Source organism: Aplidium turbinatum, chromosome 14 (genome assembly GCF_918807975.1).
Source record: "Aplidium turbinatum chromosome 14, kaAplTurb1.1, whole genome shotgun sequence".
NCBI classification, from domain to species: Eukaryota; Metazoa; Chordata; class Ascidiacea; order Aplousobranchia; family Polyclinidae; genus Aplidium; species Aplidium turbinatum.
Genome location: NC_137485.1, coordinates 19,829,163 through 19,849,565, shown reverse-complemented (window position 1 = coordinate 19,849,565; position 20,403 = coordinate 19,829,163). Strand labels below are relative to the sequence as shown.

The following is a 20,403-nucleotide window of genomic DNA, read 5'->3' as shown; positions in this document are numbered from 1 at the left end:
GATGAAAGTTCTTCATATCTTAAAGAGATTTAAATTAAAGTTTTTCTGGGATTTACTTTTTGACATAAAAAATTATCTTTTCAACACTAATTTCATCTTCAGCTATGTTGAAGCGACGTAAAAAGACAGAGCTGTTACTGAAGTAGTGATGTAACGTGTTGAAATTATTGATTGTGGTAAATTGTTTTAAGTGATCTCATCACAACAGGATCACCAAATATCTTAACACTACGAAAATACTATTTTACCTTTATTTTATTGAAAATAACATTAATTACGTTGAAGTGTTAGTTGTAAATTCAAGAATCCTCTCATGAATGTTTTCTTGAAATCCAAACACAGTGCTAATTCATTTCCACCTGTTCAAGACAAAACATTTCCATGACACGTTGGATTAATTCACTTTTAAACAATTCAAATCGGTTTTTAACCTGCTGAGGCATTTTCCTTGCTTCATCGCTTCATAGTTGCCAGACTCTAAAAAGATGTAAAAATCAACGTGTTTTGGTGAATATTTTTAGATTGGTGAAATTTCTCAGCAAAATGATATAACTCGCAGTTGTTTATGATAATCTGATTACCTTCTGTGTTGGTTGTTCGATTACATTGAGCATCTATGCATATTTTGCTGTATTCACTTGTGAGAATGTCTCTCTGAGGTTTTGTAACAGAAACGATATCGAAAAGTTGAAAGTATTTGTTTGGTGCAAATAGGCTACTACCAAGCAGGCCGCAAAAAAAGTAATTCTGGGCACGACTACGCACATCGTCGGTTATGAAAACCCATGAGTGTAGACCGGACCCGAAAAATTATTTCAATACAAATGTGCCAGAATTGGAATCCAACATTTAACATTTTAACAGTTGCATTTTCATATCAATGATGCACTGGCAAGACAAATATTCGCGATTTTAAGGTTTTTCTAAAGGCAGTCTAAATGTTTTTTTAATCTTCTTAGTGGTCTATCTTTCCAAACCTTTAGCCTACTTATTTTCAGACTGTGCAACCTGTTTGTAGAAAGGTTTCCAGCCTTGTTTTATTAATGTTTCGTTAAAAAAGCTTTAAGCCTTATTTCAAAAAGCAACCTTGGAAGTACGCAGCCATGCGTGACTAATTGCTACAAACTTTAGACAATAAGTTACAAACGTTTATCAGACTGTTGAGTAGCAAGCAAATATGAAGCGAACCCGACAACAATGTCTTAATCTTTATAAAATAGTTTGCCTGCTTATAAACAGACAAATGCTTCCTTCTCTTAATGACCCTGTGACCGACCTAAGATTACAAAGTTAATCCTTATCTACGTTGAAAAAACGTTTAATAAGTCATAATTTATTGTGTAGAAAAGCATTTTTTTATTTATTGAGTATCCGCCCGTTAATTCGTGCAGTTGTTTGCTTTTTGATAAATTTCTTTCGATAAAATTTATTTGCTTTAAAAAATTGACAAACGAGTTGTTCAAATAAGAAGCGGATTCTTTATCGTTATGATTTAATATTTTATTTGTCTGTCCGGTTGGTTACAATGCATTGACAAACATGACTTTTACTACAGCAAGACGGATATTTGACCAATAGTAACAGTTATAGAACCACGGCAGCGGTTTATTGGCTCGTAAAGACCCTTCGAACATTAATCATCTTCTAGATTTGATTTAAGTGCAATCTTTTCAAATAAAAGACTGTTTTTATCAAAAAGAAATTTCCAAGCTTACCCAGGTTATTTGTGAAAGAAACAACTGCCCAAACTCTGAAGTTCCAAACGACTATTGACAAGGCAACAGCAAATTCTGTGCATTTACGAGCAAGCTCTCGTAAACTTCATCCGCTAGCAAATCATAGAAACGACTCATTGCTTTATTCGTGAAGTCTGGAACCTTTCCGTTGTATGTTTTAACACGATCCCATTCGATATTAAAATAACATTAAAAGTGATTAATTCATCAGTAGGTTTTTGCAAAACCTTGTCTTCTCATACCCAAGACCTGAATCAAGTATGGGACCACCTTTACCTTTTACCTGCTGACCCACATTCGAGCAACGTGTATTCGATATTTCTGTCGTGGTGACGCAGATAGGTTGTTATAAAACGTAGGTTATCATTAGCTGGTCGACATCTCAACGCAAACTAAACCATCTTGCGGTTAGATTCTTTGTCGCCGTTTTTTGATTTATTTCTTTAATTGCTGCTTCGATCGAGATAGACAATTGCTACATTCCAACATTAACGAACGACCAAGCAAATTATTTTAATCTTACATATTTTGATGTTATTAATCGTTTATCTAACACGAAAATAACTCAGTTTGTGAGTGCTCAGTCGCGTACCAACGCTGGGTAGAGTGACTTCAACAAATGGGCCGAAATGTGAGTTTTGACAAACCCATTCATTTCGCCTGACATTGTAACCCGAAAACATTGACCCGTAAGTGACTGAATACCAGCTATATTGGACATACAGGAAGCATGAAGCCAGTTTTGTCATCATAAAAGTAACAGCCAAGACTTTATTAGTTTCAAAACGTTGCCATTTCTATTTGAATGCCCAGTGTTGTATTCGTGGTTATAGCTGAATCTCTGCTGCTTTGTGTGGGTGACAGAAGGTCTACTAAACCTACCAATTTACAGTATCCAGGATCAGGAATAAATTACAAATGCAGAAGTTGACATAAAGTTTTAAAACTATACAGATCAAACCCATGTTTTGGTCGCTTTTTGTGTTTTTTTTTGGCCAAAAATATTTTGTTCGGTTTGTATTCAACCAAATGTAACCTACTAATTTAAAATTGGAGTTCTGTGGAAGTTTGTGTTTCAAGGTTTGGTTTGAAATTGAAGTTAGCTTTCAATTTTTTTTTTCATATTCACAAAAGGATTTCAATAATGTATTTTTTGACGATGATTTCTAAAAAGATTCGTGCAGCGTAAATATTTTGAAATTGATTAGTTTCCAAATGGGTGCATAGCCTAGAAAACATTAGTTTTACACAGGCTTTCCTTTGCTAGCAAATGAAATGTTTGAACTACATATAATCTCCCTCGTATCAGATGTAAATTAAAGTAAAATGTAGCATACAGCAACTCTCTGTAATGCTTGCTATTACATAAGACTTGGCGTTGTGTTCAATTGTTGTTTCAATTGACAAAAGAGCGAATGCCAACAAAACAATAAGCAAGACCCACGCTTTTCATCCAAGCTCTTTTAATTTTTGCATAGTAGCCGCAGATACATGCTGTAATGTATACGATTTAAGACACAGATGCAGTACTTTCAATACGGCATGGCTTCGGTTTGGTCATCTCTGAATGCATATGAAGCAATATGTATCCAATTAATTATCCATCACAGTATATTATTGCATCTAACACAGCATTATAGACCAACAGATTTATGGAATGTAGTTAAGACCTCCTGCTATCAGATCATGAAAACAAACATACATCTGAACTCCTTTGGAAGCTTGTGAACGGCATGTTGCTGTCTAATGGTGATGTCCAGCACATATTACTTAATATACTTTCTGCTGTTGTTGTGATAAGTCAATCGTGCTATAATGTGTTGAAAGGTTTCTGTTCATGGATTTTGGATAACACTTCGCACAAATATTAAAGAATGTATTGTTATTGGCTTACTTTTGGATTTCAAGTAAATGTCAAAAACCGGAAATATTGTAAGCCGCATACAGTTATCGAATATAATCTATATTCAACTTTTCGGTTCCTCATTTTTGATGTACGTTTTATTGGTGAGAAGTTTTGTTTGTTAGATTATTAAAAAGTTTGCTCAAACTTCATTCATTCATGTTTTTTTTTTACTTCCGACCGTCGAAGCAAAAACAACAAAACAATATCACTTGCAATGACATAGCAGGGATCTGGAAAAAGCTAGAAGCGACAAAACTTGATTTTTATTATTTGGTGAAAGCACTTGCTCATGATGAAAGCACTTGCTCATGGTGAAAGCACTTGCTCATGATGAAAGTACTTGCTCATGATGAAAGCACTTGCTCATGATGAAAGCACTTGCTCATGATGAAAGCACTTGCTCATGATGAAAGCACTTGCTCATGATGAAAGCACTTGCTCATGATGAAAGCTACATTTTTAATCCTAACAAAATGATGTTAAATCAATCGTTTTGGTTGTCTTTTATTAGATAACTTTTAGTTAAACTTTTTCGTCAAGGTAAGAAGTTAACATTTCTGGTGTTGTCCATTTCGTTTATGAGTTGAAATGGGATAATTTTTGTTGGAAAGGATTTGTGATGTACTGTAGTGAACTCAGGTGCATTAGTCATTGAATTACAATTTAACAGCGTGGGTTTTTTTTGTCAAGAGTTTGGTGTTGCAAGTTAAAAGTAGAAATTCACACATACTGTAAATTTAAGTGCCAGGTTTATAAATACATCGATTTAATGTTGACTTACTATCAAACAATCGAATCTTATCGATTTCGAATTTGTTTAAGGCTAACTGCAGGCAAATGAGTAATGGAATGATGATTTGCTTTTAATTAGAAATGTGACATATAAGCTTGAGTCAGAGAATGTTTTCTTTGCAGTTGTAGTTAAGCTACTATGGGCAAGTAATGCTTATACTTGCCACCACTTTCGTTAATGCGATGTGCATTTCTTAACTTTGAATGCACTCTGCTTCAGCAGTTAACGAGATATATGAAGCATGGCGGGCCTCCGTTGCTAAATCCAAAAATGAATTTCTTTGCAGCTCAGTCCAAAATATTTTCATGTCGCCTTGTTTTTTGTTTTTGGAATTTGTTATAAAGCAGGCTGTTCCATTCTTATGTTGCACATCTGCATTGCAAGAGCAACATTATACAATGAGATCTTTTCAAACAAGACTCTTCCGTTTGGTATTATCAAAACGTTTCAACAGTTTCTTTTTTTATACAAATGGTAGCTTACGATTTGAGCATTTCCGTTTGGTGAAAATCTTTGGCAGTTGCAAAATGTTCTAAAAATAATTGATGCCGAATTTCCATTCGTGATATTTCTAACATCTCGTCTTCATTTCATGTTGATATTCTTTGTACAAATTGTGCATTAAAACTTGCTTAATTTTCACTCAAACTAAAATGCGGATGCATTGAGTCGTACAATTGTTGTGATGTTTGTACGCCCGAGATACGCATTGGATGACTAACTGCAATTGTATTCTGATTTGTTAGTTCTTCTTCTTCGAGGCAATCTTTCTGCTATATACCGACATCTTTAACCAAAAACGCATTGACTCACTTAACGCTTAGCATTTGCTTTGCCTTCTGGTAACCACATTTAGTTCTCTATCTGCCCTTCCAGTTTGTATTGTAATCTATGCTGACACACGATCGATTGCAGGTCTGTGTGATTTTTTCCTACAGCATTTCTTTGACATCGTCGTCATTTGCGTTGATTCAACTTTTGATTCGTGTAAAAAGCGTAATCGTTGGTAGGGCACATCAAGCAGCTGCGAATTCGACTGCGGGAATCGATTTTTCGACTCAATCAAGTTTAATGATGTTTAACTTTTTTAGCAAGTGGCAGCCCAACGAAAGAAAACGAAAAAGCTCAGCCGTCCTTGCCTCTCCTAGCCACAGATCTACACAGCAACCCAAACGCCAATCTAGCCTATCTTCAGGTAAGAAAATCATGTTTTTAAACTTTTTGTCATCAGGACAACATAGTAGCCTGCTACGTAGTTTTAGCCTTTTTATAAAGCACTTGCTATAGGCAGGTTGCCAGCAGTAACTTCCACTTTGGCTTCAACGTAGCTAGGATAAACAAAAAAAGTGTCACGATTACCGCTGCAAGTAATGCGCTTGTTTTTCGTAGCTTTGAGCCAGCAAGGTAGACGGTAGCTTCTTACTCTGTACTGTACCGGCCTACTGACTATTGTACTATACAGTACCTCGCCATTAAGTTGCAGCTAATATTTTCGTAGCCGTAAATTGTAACAATTTTTGTAACAATAAATTGTACAATGCAGCTAGCAGCCTACATGCTACACTTCCATGAAATTCCAACATAGGCTACAATATAAAGTCAAAAGTTGATAGTAAACTTCCAATAGCTTAAAATATCGTTGTGGTTCAAATATACTCTGAAACCTTTGATTGTGCGAAATGTACGCTCCAAAATTACTGTTATAAATTACTGTTCGAAAAGTTATCTTTCAAATTATGACTTCAATTTTTTTTTGCAAAATCATGAAATAACGACCCTTCATGCTTTTACAGCAAGCTATACGTCAGCAATACCAACAGGCTGCTGCATCGGGGCTGCATAGCGGTCTTGATGCCCAACAGATAAACCCGGCACTTGCCCCTTTCATGATGATGTCCCACCCTGCCCTGTTCTCCTCTGGCATTCCTCCTACCTCAATCGCTGTGCTGAACCACATCAATCAGGTAGAACATTTTTCTAACTTTCTCAAGCGCCTTAAACGAGGAAACTTGCAAATGGATAACTTCAACATTTACAACGTTTTTAAGGGTGTGGTGTACTGTACAAACAACCCTTTATAGAAATGCTTAAATTTCGATTCTATCTCGACTATATAAGTATATAACCTAACGAAATATGTCAAAATTTATTTTCTACTGCAGGCCTATAAGCCTACACATTGTCCAAATACGGAGTTTATTTTTATTTTTTGTAAACTTATTTAGCCTCAAAAATCATTATTATTAATTGTTGTTTTTACCTGTTATATTCTGATCTTACTGACAATGTAGGCTACTATAATTGGCTATGTCGTATATCTTGTGATTGTATGCTCCATGCTTACATTAGGTTTACATCAGCACTGTAATCAAAAGCACAAAAATGATTCCTCTTGAACAGTCCAACAAACGACAACAAATAAACCTAAAATCTGAGATGTTTAGGAAAATTTTGCTTTAAAAACTTTAAATGTTTGCAGCTAGATGAAATTACCCTATGAAGCTACAAAACAAAAACGCCGTCAGCGTTGATGATAATGATGGTGCTTTTATAACTTGTTAGTAAACAATTCTTTATTGCAGATGGCTCAAAATCACGCTGCTTCTGGAGCTATGACGTCAGCTGCAGCCGCAGCTGCAGCGCAGCTGGCCGCTAGTGGTGGTTCTCTCAGTCAGCTCACTGCTCAAAGTTCAAACCAAGTAAGAGAATATGCTTTTCACAAGACACACCTTTGGTAATTGGTATCAAAAATCTTCTGTTTACAAATATGATTTCTGAAAGTCACAGTTTTGACTTATGCCGACCCGTGGTTGAAGATGTTGATTAAACGAATGTAAAAATGAGGTTATCATTCAGTGCGTCCACTTTGGCAACTTCTCTTTCCGAGGCACTGCGTTCGCTAGATGCCGATCCGATTGTAGTGGGAGCGTTTTCACCAGTTATCACACCGCCAGTAGCCATCAAACTAAACTGACAGTAAATATTCTTATTAATATATCACTTGGTAACTTGCTCAATGTATTTGATTGTCTTATTTAGACCGGTGGATCTCCTAGCAACGAAAAAGACTCGGATGCAGAGGACAGGCATACACCACGGTAAGCTAGCAATAAAAACAATGTGTCTTAAATTTGGCTATAATAAACATTTATGAAAGGTTTGATAAATTTTTTGATTTCTTTGTTTATTCTTTTGAAGTTATCAATTTACTATTTTGTAAAATATGCTAACAATCCCATAGCTGTTGTGATGTAGTACGAGATTATTGCGCAATACTAATTTGGATGCTTTGGATATTATGGATCCACTCATTTGTGCGCTTTGACTAGTTTGTTTAGTAGTTTGTTTGTTAGTTTGTAGTTTGCTTTTAGTAGACTCAAACTAAATTTTGTTTAAGAAACATAACTCAAAACATCTTGCCTGACGCAAAATTAGCATCTCGATGTAATCAGTGTTTCATTTCTTATTTGTAAAGTTATGAGAACGCGCTTGGATTAACCAACGGGATTGGGAGCGACGGGCGCACCTCTCCAGCTAGTAGCCTGGGATCCATGCACGAAGGAGCGATGGGACACATGAGTGACGGCAGTAGTCACACCCATCAAAATTTTAACCACTCATTCAAGGAACAGAGCGGTAATTTTTGTTTTGGTAGTATCCTGACGACATTTTTAAAACCACATTTTAAAACGATTCTCTGAATTTTTGTTTTTTATCTGTGCGGTGGCTGATCGTTTAATCATTGGTTTAGTGACACTGTAGGAGTCTACCGGTATGTTATAATAGTAATATTTAGATACAGAGTTTTTAACAAAGTAGAACAAGAACAACAAAACACATGTAGGTAATTATTACAATTTTTTTCTAAAAGCAAATTCAAGTCGCCTTGTAAAGTTTCAATTCCCAACCAAAGCTGCTTTAGGAAATGAATATAGGCCAACCTGACATGCATGCAAATAAAATCGATTTTCTTTTGTTGCCCTTACCACCAAAGTATTTTAAATTTATTGTAAAACTTACAAGCCTGAGAACAGGGTAAAAGTTAAGTTGTATGAGAAGCTTGGGAGTAACATGTACCTAACATGTTGTAGCACAACAGATTTAGATCCGAAAGTCAATGCATTCATACACAAGAGTTAATTAAAACAATATCCTTTATCACCTGTAGGAAAAACAAACTGCAAACGTTATATTATTGTTATATATTTATTAATATTTAGGAAAACCCACCTTGTAAACTGAGTGTGAAATATGCCAACTTACTGTTATTGCGAAGCCAACTGAAGGTGCATTTCATAAGATTTCAACACCTCAGTTTGATATGAATACTAATAAGTTGGAAGACGATTTTATAGAAGTATGGAGGGAATCAAGATAGGTTCTCTGAGGTTGATATTGTTTTGGTTAGATTAAGCCCATTATCGATTCTGAATAAATGGTTAATACAATCGTATTTGAACTGTCAATATAGTTTGTGGGTTTATCACCATACTTTACATGAGTTGTAAAGATATTTATCTTAACCTTTTATGATTAAGATTGTATTATAATTTTACGAAATGCATTGGCAAATCAACATGAGGGCGGGTTTTTTCTTTACATGTAGCCTGAATAGGAATTGATGTATTGCAATGCATTAGTTCTCCAACAAAGCGCCCTAACCTCCTACAATGGCACTTAAATTTTTAAGGAACGTATGAAAGTCTTAAAGAAGTACTAATAGCTTTTATGAGAGTAGAGTATTTCCTGTTCGTACTCTTCATACCTAAGCGCAATGTAATTTTTAAGATCCTTTATTAAATTGTCGTATCCTACTAAACAGGCCTCAACTCGTGATGCGATTTTAATTTTCTCATCTTAAAACAGATTTAGACAACAACCGTCCGAAACAAAAATTTTAGTCGCAAAAAGCAATGACGTTGAAGTCTTATCAGGTTAAACACAAATCTACGGTTGGAAGTGTGAGGCAAAAAATTTTTGTTGCAAAGTTCTTTATACTTTAATATACATTTCGGCTGTCCTACGGAATGGCAATAAAAAGACTCCGTCTATTGCTTCTAGCAAACTACAGTATTGACGAGTAGAGCATGCTACCCCTAACACATTTCACAAGTTTCCCCAACGTTTCATGAGCTTAGAAAAATGAGCAAGCCCGCATGTCACCCAAAATCGGTCAAATGTTCTATTTTATTGCTTTCAGCAATCACTATAGTATTGCAGGTTTACTTTTCTTTTTCAATAAATGCAACTCTCTTTCACGTTGGGCCAAAATTTAGCCCACAATATAAGAACTGAACTAGCCGACTAGACTTGCTGGAGAAACATGAATACTGTGTAATCAACCCTTTCCTTCATTAAAAAAAATTACTCTTGTTTTCTTTGAGTGTTGCCAGTTAGGAAGTACATTAAATAGTTAAATCACGAAATCGCTTTGGCCAGCTTGAAGTTAGGTTGTCATTATCTCACAAACATTCTTTTCTGTATTGATCCATCTTATTGGGCATATGAACAATTGAATCAACCCAAATAGAAAGCACCGCGTGAAAGTTTCTCTAATCCTCAACGTTTGCAATACTTCAAAGTATGTGTTGCAAACGTCGCTAATTGAAATGAAAACGTTTCAGTCAAGAGATTTTTTGTCATCCTGTTCTTTTAGATTTCGATTGGTTTAGTTCAATGCATCCTGGGAGGATTTGCATATCTTGAAAGCTTTTTCGTTCTGCATAAAAGATGCAGAAGGTCTTCTTTACGCAAACATTTGCGATTTCAAAAAGGCCTTTTTCACCATATTATTGTTTTATCAAACATTTTCATCATTGCCAGGTCCTTGTGTTTTCAAAAATTTTAAATTAAACATTTTTTCAGTTCACAAAGATCTTTTCAAAAACAAATTTAAAAGCAAGGTTTTCATTTTTAAAGCGTTTTGCTTTCAGCTTCAAAGTTGAGCGGTGGTGATGTCCCGGATGCTGTCAGAGAGCTGGCTAAACCGCCTAAAATAGCTCCGTCTAGTGATGATGAGATGAAATCAACAGAAAGCAACATCTCCTCGATGCAGACTTTACTCACCAACATCCAAGGACTTCTCAAGGTTGCCGCAGACAACGCAAGCCTACAAGAGAAACACGCTTCGATTGAAATAGGTAGAAAATGGTAGAAACGACAATTTATTTTTCATTTCACAGCAATACCCACTCTTTATTTTGAAGTAGGAACAATATTTTTTTATTTAATTTTGTATTCAAGTCTTATTATTTTATACTCAATTCTGAAACTTTGTGATAGATGATCTTTTTGTCTGCCACTCATCTTGTTGTCGATGTTTTGATACACTATTGGCTATTTCACACATCAAAATCTATTCGTTTACATTGATTTAACGTCTGAAGACGTATATATTTAACGTCTGAAGACGTTAAATCAATGTTATTTAACGTCATCAATATAAAAAAGGCGGATTTAGCTGGCTGCCATCAACTCGATGGGTATCATTTGTTGCAAATATAATCGCATAACTGTTGTTTTTTGTTTTCAGCTGAACTCAAGCTAAAATTAAACCAAGAAAAGCAACTTCGCAAACTTGTGGAACAAAAACTGAATGATTGCGATAAAGAAAAAGGTAAATTGGTGACTAATGTCGAATGTCAATTGATTTTAACAGTTTACAGTGATTAAGCATTTAAAGCTAATGAGTCAATAAAAAGTTAGTTTGTGAAGGGACTGGTTGTATTTTTTTTATGAGCAGCTAAACGTGTCATTGTTTTGGTTAGCTTGAATGCCTTTTGATTATCTGTGAAATGGTCTTCACATAGCTGTTGCTTCTGCTATTGTGCAACAAATTTTTCCTTTTGTCTTTATTTTGTCTGTCAATATTTACATTTTTCGCCTGGATGGTCTTGGCTTATCCGATTGTTTTCTTTGTTAGATAGGTCCAGAAATTTCACAAACAAATTCAAAATAGTTGTCAAAGTCTTTATCGATTGGTCTTGCATTTTGTTAGGACAGATGTTTCGCAAATTGAAATCGAATAAAATATATTCTATTTTTATTTGCTTCCAAACGTAGACGCCCTTCTACTAGTCCGGAACGCTCCACGATTTTGCACCGAAAACAATGACTGGGTGTTTCAAACAGACATCGAGTTAAATTGTAAACAGAGTACAATAAAATATACGTTCTGAAGGTATATCGCTAGATCAATTGTTGTATTTGTTTAAGTGATAAATTGTTTTCTTTCTTCCAAGCGACTTATCAAAAACCTCATTTCTCCGGCTGGTCGATTGCTTGTTGTGATATGTTTGTGTAAGAAATTCTCTAACCAACTCTACCACAGGCTCGTGTCTGTGGGCTCTAAGTAGGAATGTTGTCTTTGAAGCCAGGTTTAGTCACCGGTAGAAGTAATGGGAGCTTTAACAGCTTCATGAAGCCTGATAGAATTTCTATGCAACCATGGGTCTGCGTACGTAGTTTGTGCATACTTTTAATGAAGACGAGGATATTTTTTGATGAGATAAACTAGGAGCATCACAATATCAAATAACGGATCATTTCCTCGTTGTTTTCAGACGATAGAATTCTTTTTTTGACTTTGATTTCTTTTCTTTGGTAAACACATGAGCAAATATCTCTAATTTTAGTGCACGGCCACTTTGCAATAAAGCCACGTGTTCAATGCTTACACAATAAAGGTTTATTCTTTCATATATACAACTTAACTCAACTACGTGTGCTCCACCTCTCCTAAATAGATTATAGTGTGCTCTATCATAGCTCGAACAGTCGAGAATCACTGAGTAAAGGCTAACTACCGACAACCACTGATATATTCTTGATCGTTAACAAAGAGAAAATAGCAGTTGTATGTAATACTGTACAATAAAATGTTTGTAAACACTTCAAAAAAACATATCCTCTGAGGTAGCTGCTCAGCGAACATTTATCTTCAATAGTTGATCATATGTTAGTCTGCCCCGTTAGCTCAGTGGTTACGCGCCCGGCTCAAGATTACGCGGTGCAAGTTCGACTCTCGGGGTGTGCGCTTAAGCAACGCATTTCAGGACTGCTCTCTATTCAGCCGCACCTAGTGAATGGAATAATTCCCCGGCAACAACACTTCAACAATCGGAAGCTCCACTCTGTCAATCTCGGTAACCGGCCCTGTGTCAAAAGCCTCTACAAGTATGTGAAACTACCAGGAATAACCTATCAAGGCTTTGTCAGTCCGAGGATAAAGATTCAAAACCAACCAATACATTATTCAAGTTCTTATGGATGCCAAAACTAATTTCAATAGGCAGTGCAATGAATGCATGCAATCTTGACAATTCTTTTTGGCAAAATCAAAGGATTTAACTTTCTTTCATATTGATGCGGAAGGTGTTAGGTTATATTTAAATAGGCTTATATGAAAAGTACCTTTTTGCATTTAGAAATTGGTGTTGAATGATTTCCTCCAAAATAACCTCAACGGCTTTCTAAACTTATTATTACAAATCCAATTAAGCAAGTTTAAGCAACTATTTATGATTCATGATGGTGGCCACTATCAACGCATACAAGACGAAAACAAAATATGAATTAGATAAAGTTGAGTTTTGGTAATCCAAGAGTGACTTTACACTGTTGAGGTCTAGTATCTGTGTTATTATGTCGCCGTGTTTTTTTTTTGCTTTTTATAACCACTTACCCAAGCGTTTTTCTATGTTTCGTTGTATTAAACATAAAAAAAACTAATTTTAACTTAGCTTAGTCATATCCTAGTGTTGAACACATAAATACAGAAACAAGTACCAGAAGTTTATCTTAACAGGTAGAAAGTTACGAAATAATTTCATTTTCTTCTCGTTATTTTAAGTTTTTTAAATCAAAACAAATCAAAAACATTCCATTTTATAAAGACATCTCCTGGTGATGTTTATGTCAGTAAATTTAGTCTGAAATATTTTCTTTTTGACAATTATCAGTAGTTATCGCAGATTAACATCAGTTGTAATGTTGAATCAAAATTTTTATACTTTATCGCTGCCATCGGGAGAATTTGTGTTTTTCTTGGAAATCAGAATTATTCGCCAACCTCACTTTCTTGAAGTCTTTCGTAACATTTCGATTTCTATCGTTTCCTGCGATCATTATTACCTGACAATTGAATATTATCGGTGACGTAGATTGAAATGTAATTATTTGTCAACGGCCATTCTACGTTTGGTTGCGAAAGTGTTATGTTTTTTTTACATGAAAGTTATTTTGCTCAACATACAGTAACCAGTAAACAGCGCTTAAGCAAACCGAACCTTTTGGCTAGAAAAGAATTTATGTCTTTTGAAGATGTTATATTTTTATCCGCTTAAGCCAACAGTGCTATTATTATTGTGGGTTTTGAGATAGTTTTGAGCAATGTCAACATCTCTCACAGTTGCATTGAGATGTATGAAACACTTAATCCACACTTACTATATCAACTTGGTTTAAATTCAGATCTTTTTTTTAAAACTTTAATACTAACTTTCCTCGCTCGTTCATTCACGAAATTGACTGTTTACCTTATTTCTCATAAAAAATAATTCGGTTTTGACCGCTGATTTGCATACTAATATTGTCAATTTAAGCCGTAAAGGGAGGAAGGATTATCCCTTGTCTTGTTGCCATATGTTGTATTCTTTATATTGTTTGTCAGACTCTTCTTTCAAGGCTCATTTTGCTTGGCACTTTAAGCCTTGTCTATCGTGAATAGCTGAAGGTTGTGATTTGTGCGGACGAATTGTTGCTAAAAATTAATCTTTGCAAACAACTCTATTTGTATCATACATTTTTTATTACAAGTTTTATGCACCAATAAAAGCGTAGAATTAGACTTTTCCCAGATGTTTCAAACTTTTGCTCTTAGTTCGTGGCAGGAAAGCAGCATTTTAATATTTGATGTTGCCGACATCTGACCTCAAAGATCCACTGATAGCAGGCGCAAGACCGATGATGAGGCTAAGTAGGCTTAAACATTAAAACTTGTTTATTTTAAAATTTTATTTCTTTTTATTTAGCTGAAGCGGAAAGACGATATAACAAGGAAAGGAAAGAAAACAAAAAACTGCAAGGACAAATAGTCTCAATGCAGAGGATTCTTGGTCATGATGTGAATAATAACAACAGTAATGGTTCGTTAATTAAACGTTGTTTTGCATTAATTTACTTTTTTGTGGTATTACCTTAATTTCCATGGAGTATTGCACATAAAATACGTAAATACTCTACTGTATTGTAGAGATTCTCGAACTGTGCGTCGCCCTGATGGGTCGTTTCAATTTTCCAAGGGCGTCGCACAATCATTCCTTTTCGCATCTTCACCCAATTGCAATAATAAAATGCCTACAAATATTAACTTCTCCTGGCACTGACACTCAGGCTGGAGGCACAAATAAATTCCTATAGCTGGATACGTCGCAAGTCCAGAAAACTTATCAAAAGGCGTGGCAACAAAACAGTTAGAGAACCATTGCTCTATTGGTACGATTACTTTCTTTTTTATAAATTGTCAGCTAATAGCAGATGGAAGTTGCATTTGGCTGCACAGGTTGAAACCAACAAGATCTGTTTTGAAATTTCAACTTTCATAAAAGTTACTACTTGCAGACGGTGACGTTGAAGTGACGTCGCCACAACCTTCTTCTCCTGCGTCAAACGGAGTCAATGCTGGTGACGTACCGTCCGAAACCTCATCGCCTGCCGCCATGGTTACGTCACCTGAAACGTCATTTCCGCCTACGTCATCTTTTGACCCTAACGCATTTGCGGCCAGAATAGCGGCCAGTCAACAAGCAGGTAATAATTTGATTAGCATTTATACTCTATTGTACTCAACTTTTTTTTATATATATTATATATGCGTTGTTTGGGTAGGGTCGAAACTCTCTTCCAGTGCACCTTATTGAAATAGAAACAAATGTAAGTGAAAAAAGGTGCTATTTCTAACGTTTTATCTTGTATAACGCTCCCATTCGATTGCTATGTAGGTCAATAGATATCGAGAATTTTCGCGTGCATCGCAGGAATACTTCTTCCTCTGACAGAAATAGCATTGACTTTCGCCAAAGGAATAACTGTTTGTTCTCTGTTTTATTTGAGTTACTCTCCATGGTTTTTGTCACGTAATAAATAACAATGTGTTTCCGATACAAAGCGTCTTCTTCGTTGAAAACCAACTTGGTATTGTCGCGCGTTGCAATTCAAGCTCTCGTTGTCTCATTAGCACAACGAGAATTGGACGTGATGGCAGATAGCAAATGTAGATAAGACTCGTTAACATCTTATTCCAAGCCATTCTCCTTTTTTAAGATTATAATCTATTGACAAGGTAAACCAGTCACATATTTTAATCCTCCACTTTGCACGAATTTGTAAATTCTTTAATTAGGTTTTCTCACTTGAAGCTTATAGAGTCGCAGATTTGCTCAAATCCATCTTATAATTTCATATAATTTCGTTTATTCACTGTTAGAGATAGATCAACATCTCCACTTTATCTTGAATCATTAAGGGCTGGGTCTTAGCCTAGGGCGTTCGTTAGGCTATGCTTTGTTGCTGCTTGTTAACTGACTAGCAACCATCCACTTTTTCTAATTCAGGAATTGAATTAGGTATAAAAAGTATGTGTTCTCTGACGCAATGAAATGAATAGCTCAGTTTATTAAATGGTGTGATAGTTTGTTGGTCATAGTCAAATTTTTTCAACCAAAGGGGTTGCTGTGTGATTTATAATATGAAATTATAACAATATTAAACGATCTATTTCTTACAATTTTTTTTTTGCTTTTTCTAGTTTATCTCATTTAGCATACAGTGCTTAGAAGATAATGCAACTATGAAGCGTATGTAATGAAAGAGTGCAAGCATTTCAAGAGAAATACCGGTATACCCCCCAAAAAAAATTCGTGCTTGCTTCGCTCGCCCAGTGCGCCCTTAGTTAAAGATGGGATAAAATGCAACACAAGACTTTACAATTTTTTGAGAAACAAGCATAGTTAAGTTACGTTTGAAATGTTGTATTTAGGTGAAGAAAGATGACAATATGTGTTTAAAAATATAGTAGGCTAAAGTTAATCCATAAAAGATGATTCTGATGCCACTTTGATGCTTCTCTGATTACCAATTCTATTGTTTTCCAGGGAGTAAATCTAGCTCCAGATCTTCCCCTTCTCCCACCAGCCTCTCAATCACGTCACTGGCAACCAACACCAACAACAACAACAACAACCACAACTCCGATGATCAGAAGAGTCCGGACTTCAGTAGAAGACAACTTATTTCAGGTAAATAAAGAAGGAAGAATGCAAAAGACCTTTTTTAACACTAGAAGCCCTGACCGGTCATTTTTGACCGGTTGAGTTTTGGCGCTTCATATTTCTGGCGTTCTTGCGATTTGCTTGGTCATACTCCATGAGTTTTCCTAACTTTTGATAAAGTTTTAGTAGCTGTAATAATTTTTCACTAAAACTTTCGCAAACAGAGCATTTCACACATCTACCTATAAGCCTTGACCGGTCAAAAATGACCGGTGTGTGATAAGAAGATTTCTAATGTTCGAACAATGTTTGTTTGTATATCTTGTACATCTTTGTATATCTTTGTATATCTTTGTACGAATATCAATGTTTGAACTAAAATAAAGAAAAAACGGTAAAAAAACACGTTTCATACAACCGGTAAAAAATGACCGCAATCGTCCTTATAGGCAGGGGAATATTTCAAGGCTTCTAGTGTTAAGGAAAGCGAGAGCTGTCCAAAAGGATAGGCATACATGGTAAAAATGTTAAAAGTGTTGTAACATTTCATATAAGAAATTGTCTAGAAAAAGTTTAGAACTGATCAAAATGACCGGTCAGAGCATTAAAGAAATCATTTCTGCAGAAATAGCCGATAAACCTACTAAAACATATACTAGTTTCAATAAATCAAATATAGTTGTTACTATCTGAAGCCTTTACAGACTGTTTCACCTAACGGATCATCAGAAGGTCTTATTCAAATAGAATCTTTATTTTAGATTTGAATAAGACCTTCTGATGATCCGTTAGGTGAAACAGTCTGTAAGGCTTCAGATACTAATAACTATATTTGATTTAATTTGCTCTGCTTTGCCTTTTAGCTGAGCACTTTTTGTAGTAGGCAGTTTTAGGCAGTTAGGCAGTTTTCATTGTTTTACTAGTTTTAATAAGTGGACTCAAAATTGTGATATAAATCTTTTTAACCTTGCAGATTCAAGAGTTGCAGATATTGCCATTGACTTGGGTATGTCCAGAGCAGAGCATCCAGTGTTACAAGGTAAGCTTGGAGCAAAACGTAAAGGAAGACCAAATCTACAATGAAGTTGAGATTTGTCTCTTTAGGAACCCAAGTTTTTCAAAATAGAGATTGGTGGACAATTCAATTTTTTTTAACTTTTTTGTGTTTAAAAAATGATAGATTATTTTATTAAACAAACATGGAAAAAGTTTACTAAAAGAAAAGTTCACAAACAAAGAGAAAGTTATTTAGCAAAAGTATATTTTAACTTGTTGTTTATCTGAGTTTTCATTTTTGTTGCTTTTCGTTGATTTAAGTTTGTTTAAGTGTTTTTTTAATTTATTGACAAGGAAGTGAATAAGTTTAATACTTGACAACAAAGTGATTTTAAGATACAAAATATTTGTTTGAAACTGGCCAATGACATAAATGCCTAAAATGAAGAAAAATATTTTCTATAATAATCGGCAATGCATCTTAGCTAATTGTTACATCGTCACCCTCATAACAAAACTGCCTAACTCACTTTTTGACAATTTTGAGATTTTCAGCCCAAGTCACTGGTTTTAACCTTAGTGATGCCTGGAAAAATGCTCAAGACGCTTCACACTCACTAAAGTACTGTAGGCTACTTTTTTTGCAAAAATTCGTTAATAAAAACATTCTCTATGCGGAAGTTTTTTGTGTTTTTCTCAAAAGCTAAAAAAATGAGTTAGGCAGTTTTGTTATGAGGTTGACGACATATAACCTTTCTTTTACTGAACTGAATTTTTATATTTAACACCAGTATTTTTTCAGATCAACGCATCTTCATTAAAAATTCCCCTCTTCTGTTCCAACAAACCACGTCCCAGTGACTAACCAGTGGCGCTGTTTCAAGGTGACGACTATAAACGTGAAAATCGCGCCGCCATACGGTGATGTTGAGTCGTTAAAAGCGAGATGTTAGAGTTGGTGCAAAGATGATTGCCAAGACAGCATATTTGCCATTATTGAAGTGATGTCAAACGCAGTGATGTCATAGACCTTCTGAACTTTTGACCTCTTAAGGAAAGATATTTCACGTGACAGAACAATGCCGTAAAGTCTAAAGATGACGATGTATTGCTTAAATAATTTAATTAGTTTAATTTGTTTATTATTGTATGCTTATTTTGTCATAAAAGACATTGATAAATCAAATTCTCAAGCGTAACAGTTTTAAAGAGGATTTTTACTCGTGTTTACAATGTACAAAACGTGGGAAACAATGCGTTTCATTGAAAAGCAAGAACAAATCATTGTTTGAAAAGCTTTTTTTATTAAAATTATGTTTTTTTACAACTCTGCACATCAGCAAGCATAAAAGTGGAAAAATTAAAAATTAGTTTCATTCAACTGCCAACAATGAAAAATAGTTTCATTCATTGCTTTGAGTAGAAGGCACGATGATTCTTTGCTGCTGATATTTTGACATATTGCTGTGTTTAATAAGAGTGACATAAGTAAGCTGTTGTTTAACTTTTGTAATTTCCGCTGTAAATATTCTTCTTATTGTCTACCCGCCGTGTACATTGTTCGTTAAATGTTTATGTGTCAGGTGTAACTTTGATACAAATGATGCTCATTGCAATGTACCAAGAGAAGTAATTCCAAAAAATAGGCCAAGATACTCTTGTTTGTGGTATTGACCTAACAAGTCATACTACTGTTTTTTGGCAGCCTGTTTGTCCTCGTAGGTTAATATCAGTCGAAAGATCATGTTATAGCGTTGGGTATTTTTTTTTTTATTATATTTTAAACGGTAGCAATCAATTTGTCTTAAAAAACATAGATTCTGATATGCTTTTGTTAAACGGCATCAACTTCCTGCTGTGCTTGTGAAGTTCTTGATGCCTTGTTGTCTTGCTTATCGCCATAAACCAAGCATCAAATTTACAATGAAATAGAAGGTTTGAAATGACGTCATAGTTTAAAGATCAAAGCCGAGTTGCTGCTCAAAGGTGCAATGCGATTCAAAATAGCTTCAGCATGTAACATGAGGAAGTACGCAACGCTTGTAAATGTATTTTTTTTTAAATGTACAAAACGATTCTATTCCATAACTTAAAAGTGACTGCTTTTTGAATGTTTTGACTTTGATGAATCCTACAGTCCACATTTGTTTTTGAGTCGCCGTAACGTTCAATATCTTCCCAATCTAAACAATGTTTGATTTGTTGTTTGTCGCTTGATTGACCAATAAAAAAGAGGATGAATCCAAAATTTACTTCATTTTAATTTTCGATGTTTATCTCTTCTCTGCTTACTACCAGATCATAAGTTACCACTTACCAGTGACCATTTACCAGTTACCAAGTTACCACTTACCATGTCAGACTCATGTGAGGAAACTCAGGCTAAATCCCACTCGTAATCCTGAGTTCAGAAATGCTCCTTTCTGCTAGAAATTGACCACTCACTAGTTGATAAATACTATTCTATTTGTCAATTTGGCTCCTTGGTATATCTATAAAGCGTTACTTTTTCAGAAATCAATAATTAACTGAACCTCGTATTCAGGGGCGTGTTAACCGCCCCCGTACCCCCCGGTCGGAGGAAGGGCCCCACTCATTTTAATCTGCTTAATGTTTTTTGGCTATTTGGAAAAGAAAAACTCTGCTACAACTGATCGACAATAAGCAATAGCGTAAATCACGGCACGCCGTATTTACTGTTTT

General features: G+C 35.1%; 1 protein-coding gene across 1 annotated transcript in view; it reads left to right on the top strand.

Annotated features, from left to right (window-relative positions):
- Positions 1–19,952, top strand: part of LOC145783202 (dachshund homolog 1-like) — a 49,220-nt gene extending 29,268 nt beyond the window's left edge. The window contains exons 7-18 of the mRNA XM_082595003.1: positions 5,527–5,630; positions 6,229–6,399; positions 7,018–7,134; positions 7,475–7,533; positions 7,911–8,071; positions 10,369–10,575; positions 10,968–11,051; positions 14,467–14,580; positions 15,056–15,244; positions 16,588–16,731; positions 17,678–17,743; positions 18,503–19,952. Of these exons, the coding sequence (XP_082451129.1) occupies positions 5,527–5,630; positions 6,229–6,399; positions 7,018–7,134; positions 7,475–7,533; positions 7,911–8,071; positions 10,369–10,575; positions 10,968–11,051; positions 14,467–14,580; positions 15,056–15,244; positions 16,588–16,731; positions 17,678–17,743; positions 18,503–18,561 (1,475 nt within the window). The 3' untranslated portion in view covers positions 18,562–19,952. The remainder of the gene's footprint in view (positions 1–5,526; positions 5,631–6,228; positions 6,400–7,017; positions 7,135–7,474; positions 7,534–7,910; positions 8,072–10,368; positions 10,576–10,967; positions 11,052–14,466; positions 14,581–15,055; positions 15,245–16,587; positions 16,732–17,677; positions 17,744–18,502) is intronic.
- The last annotated feature ends 451 nt before the right edge of the window (positions 19,953–20,403 follow it).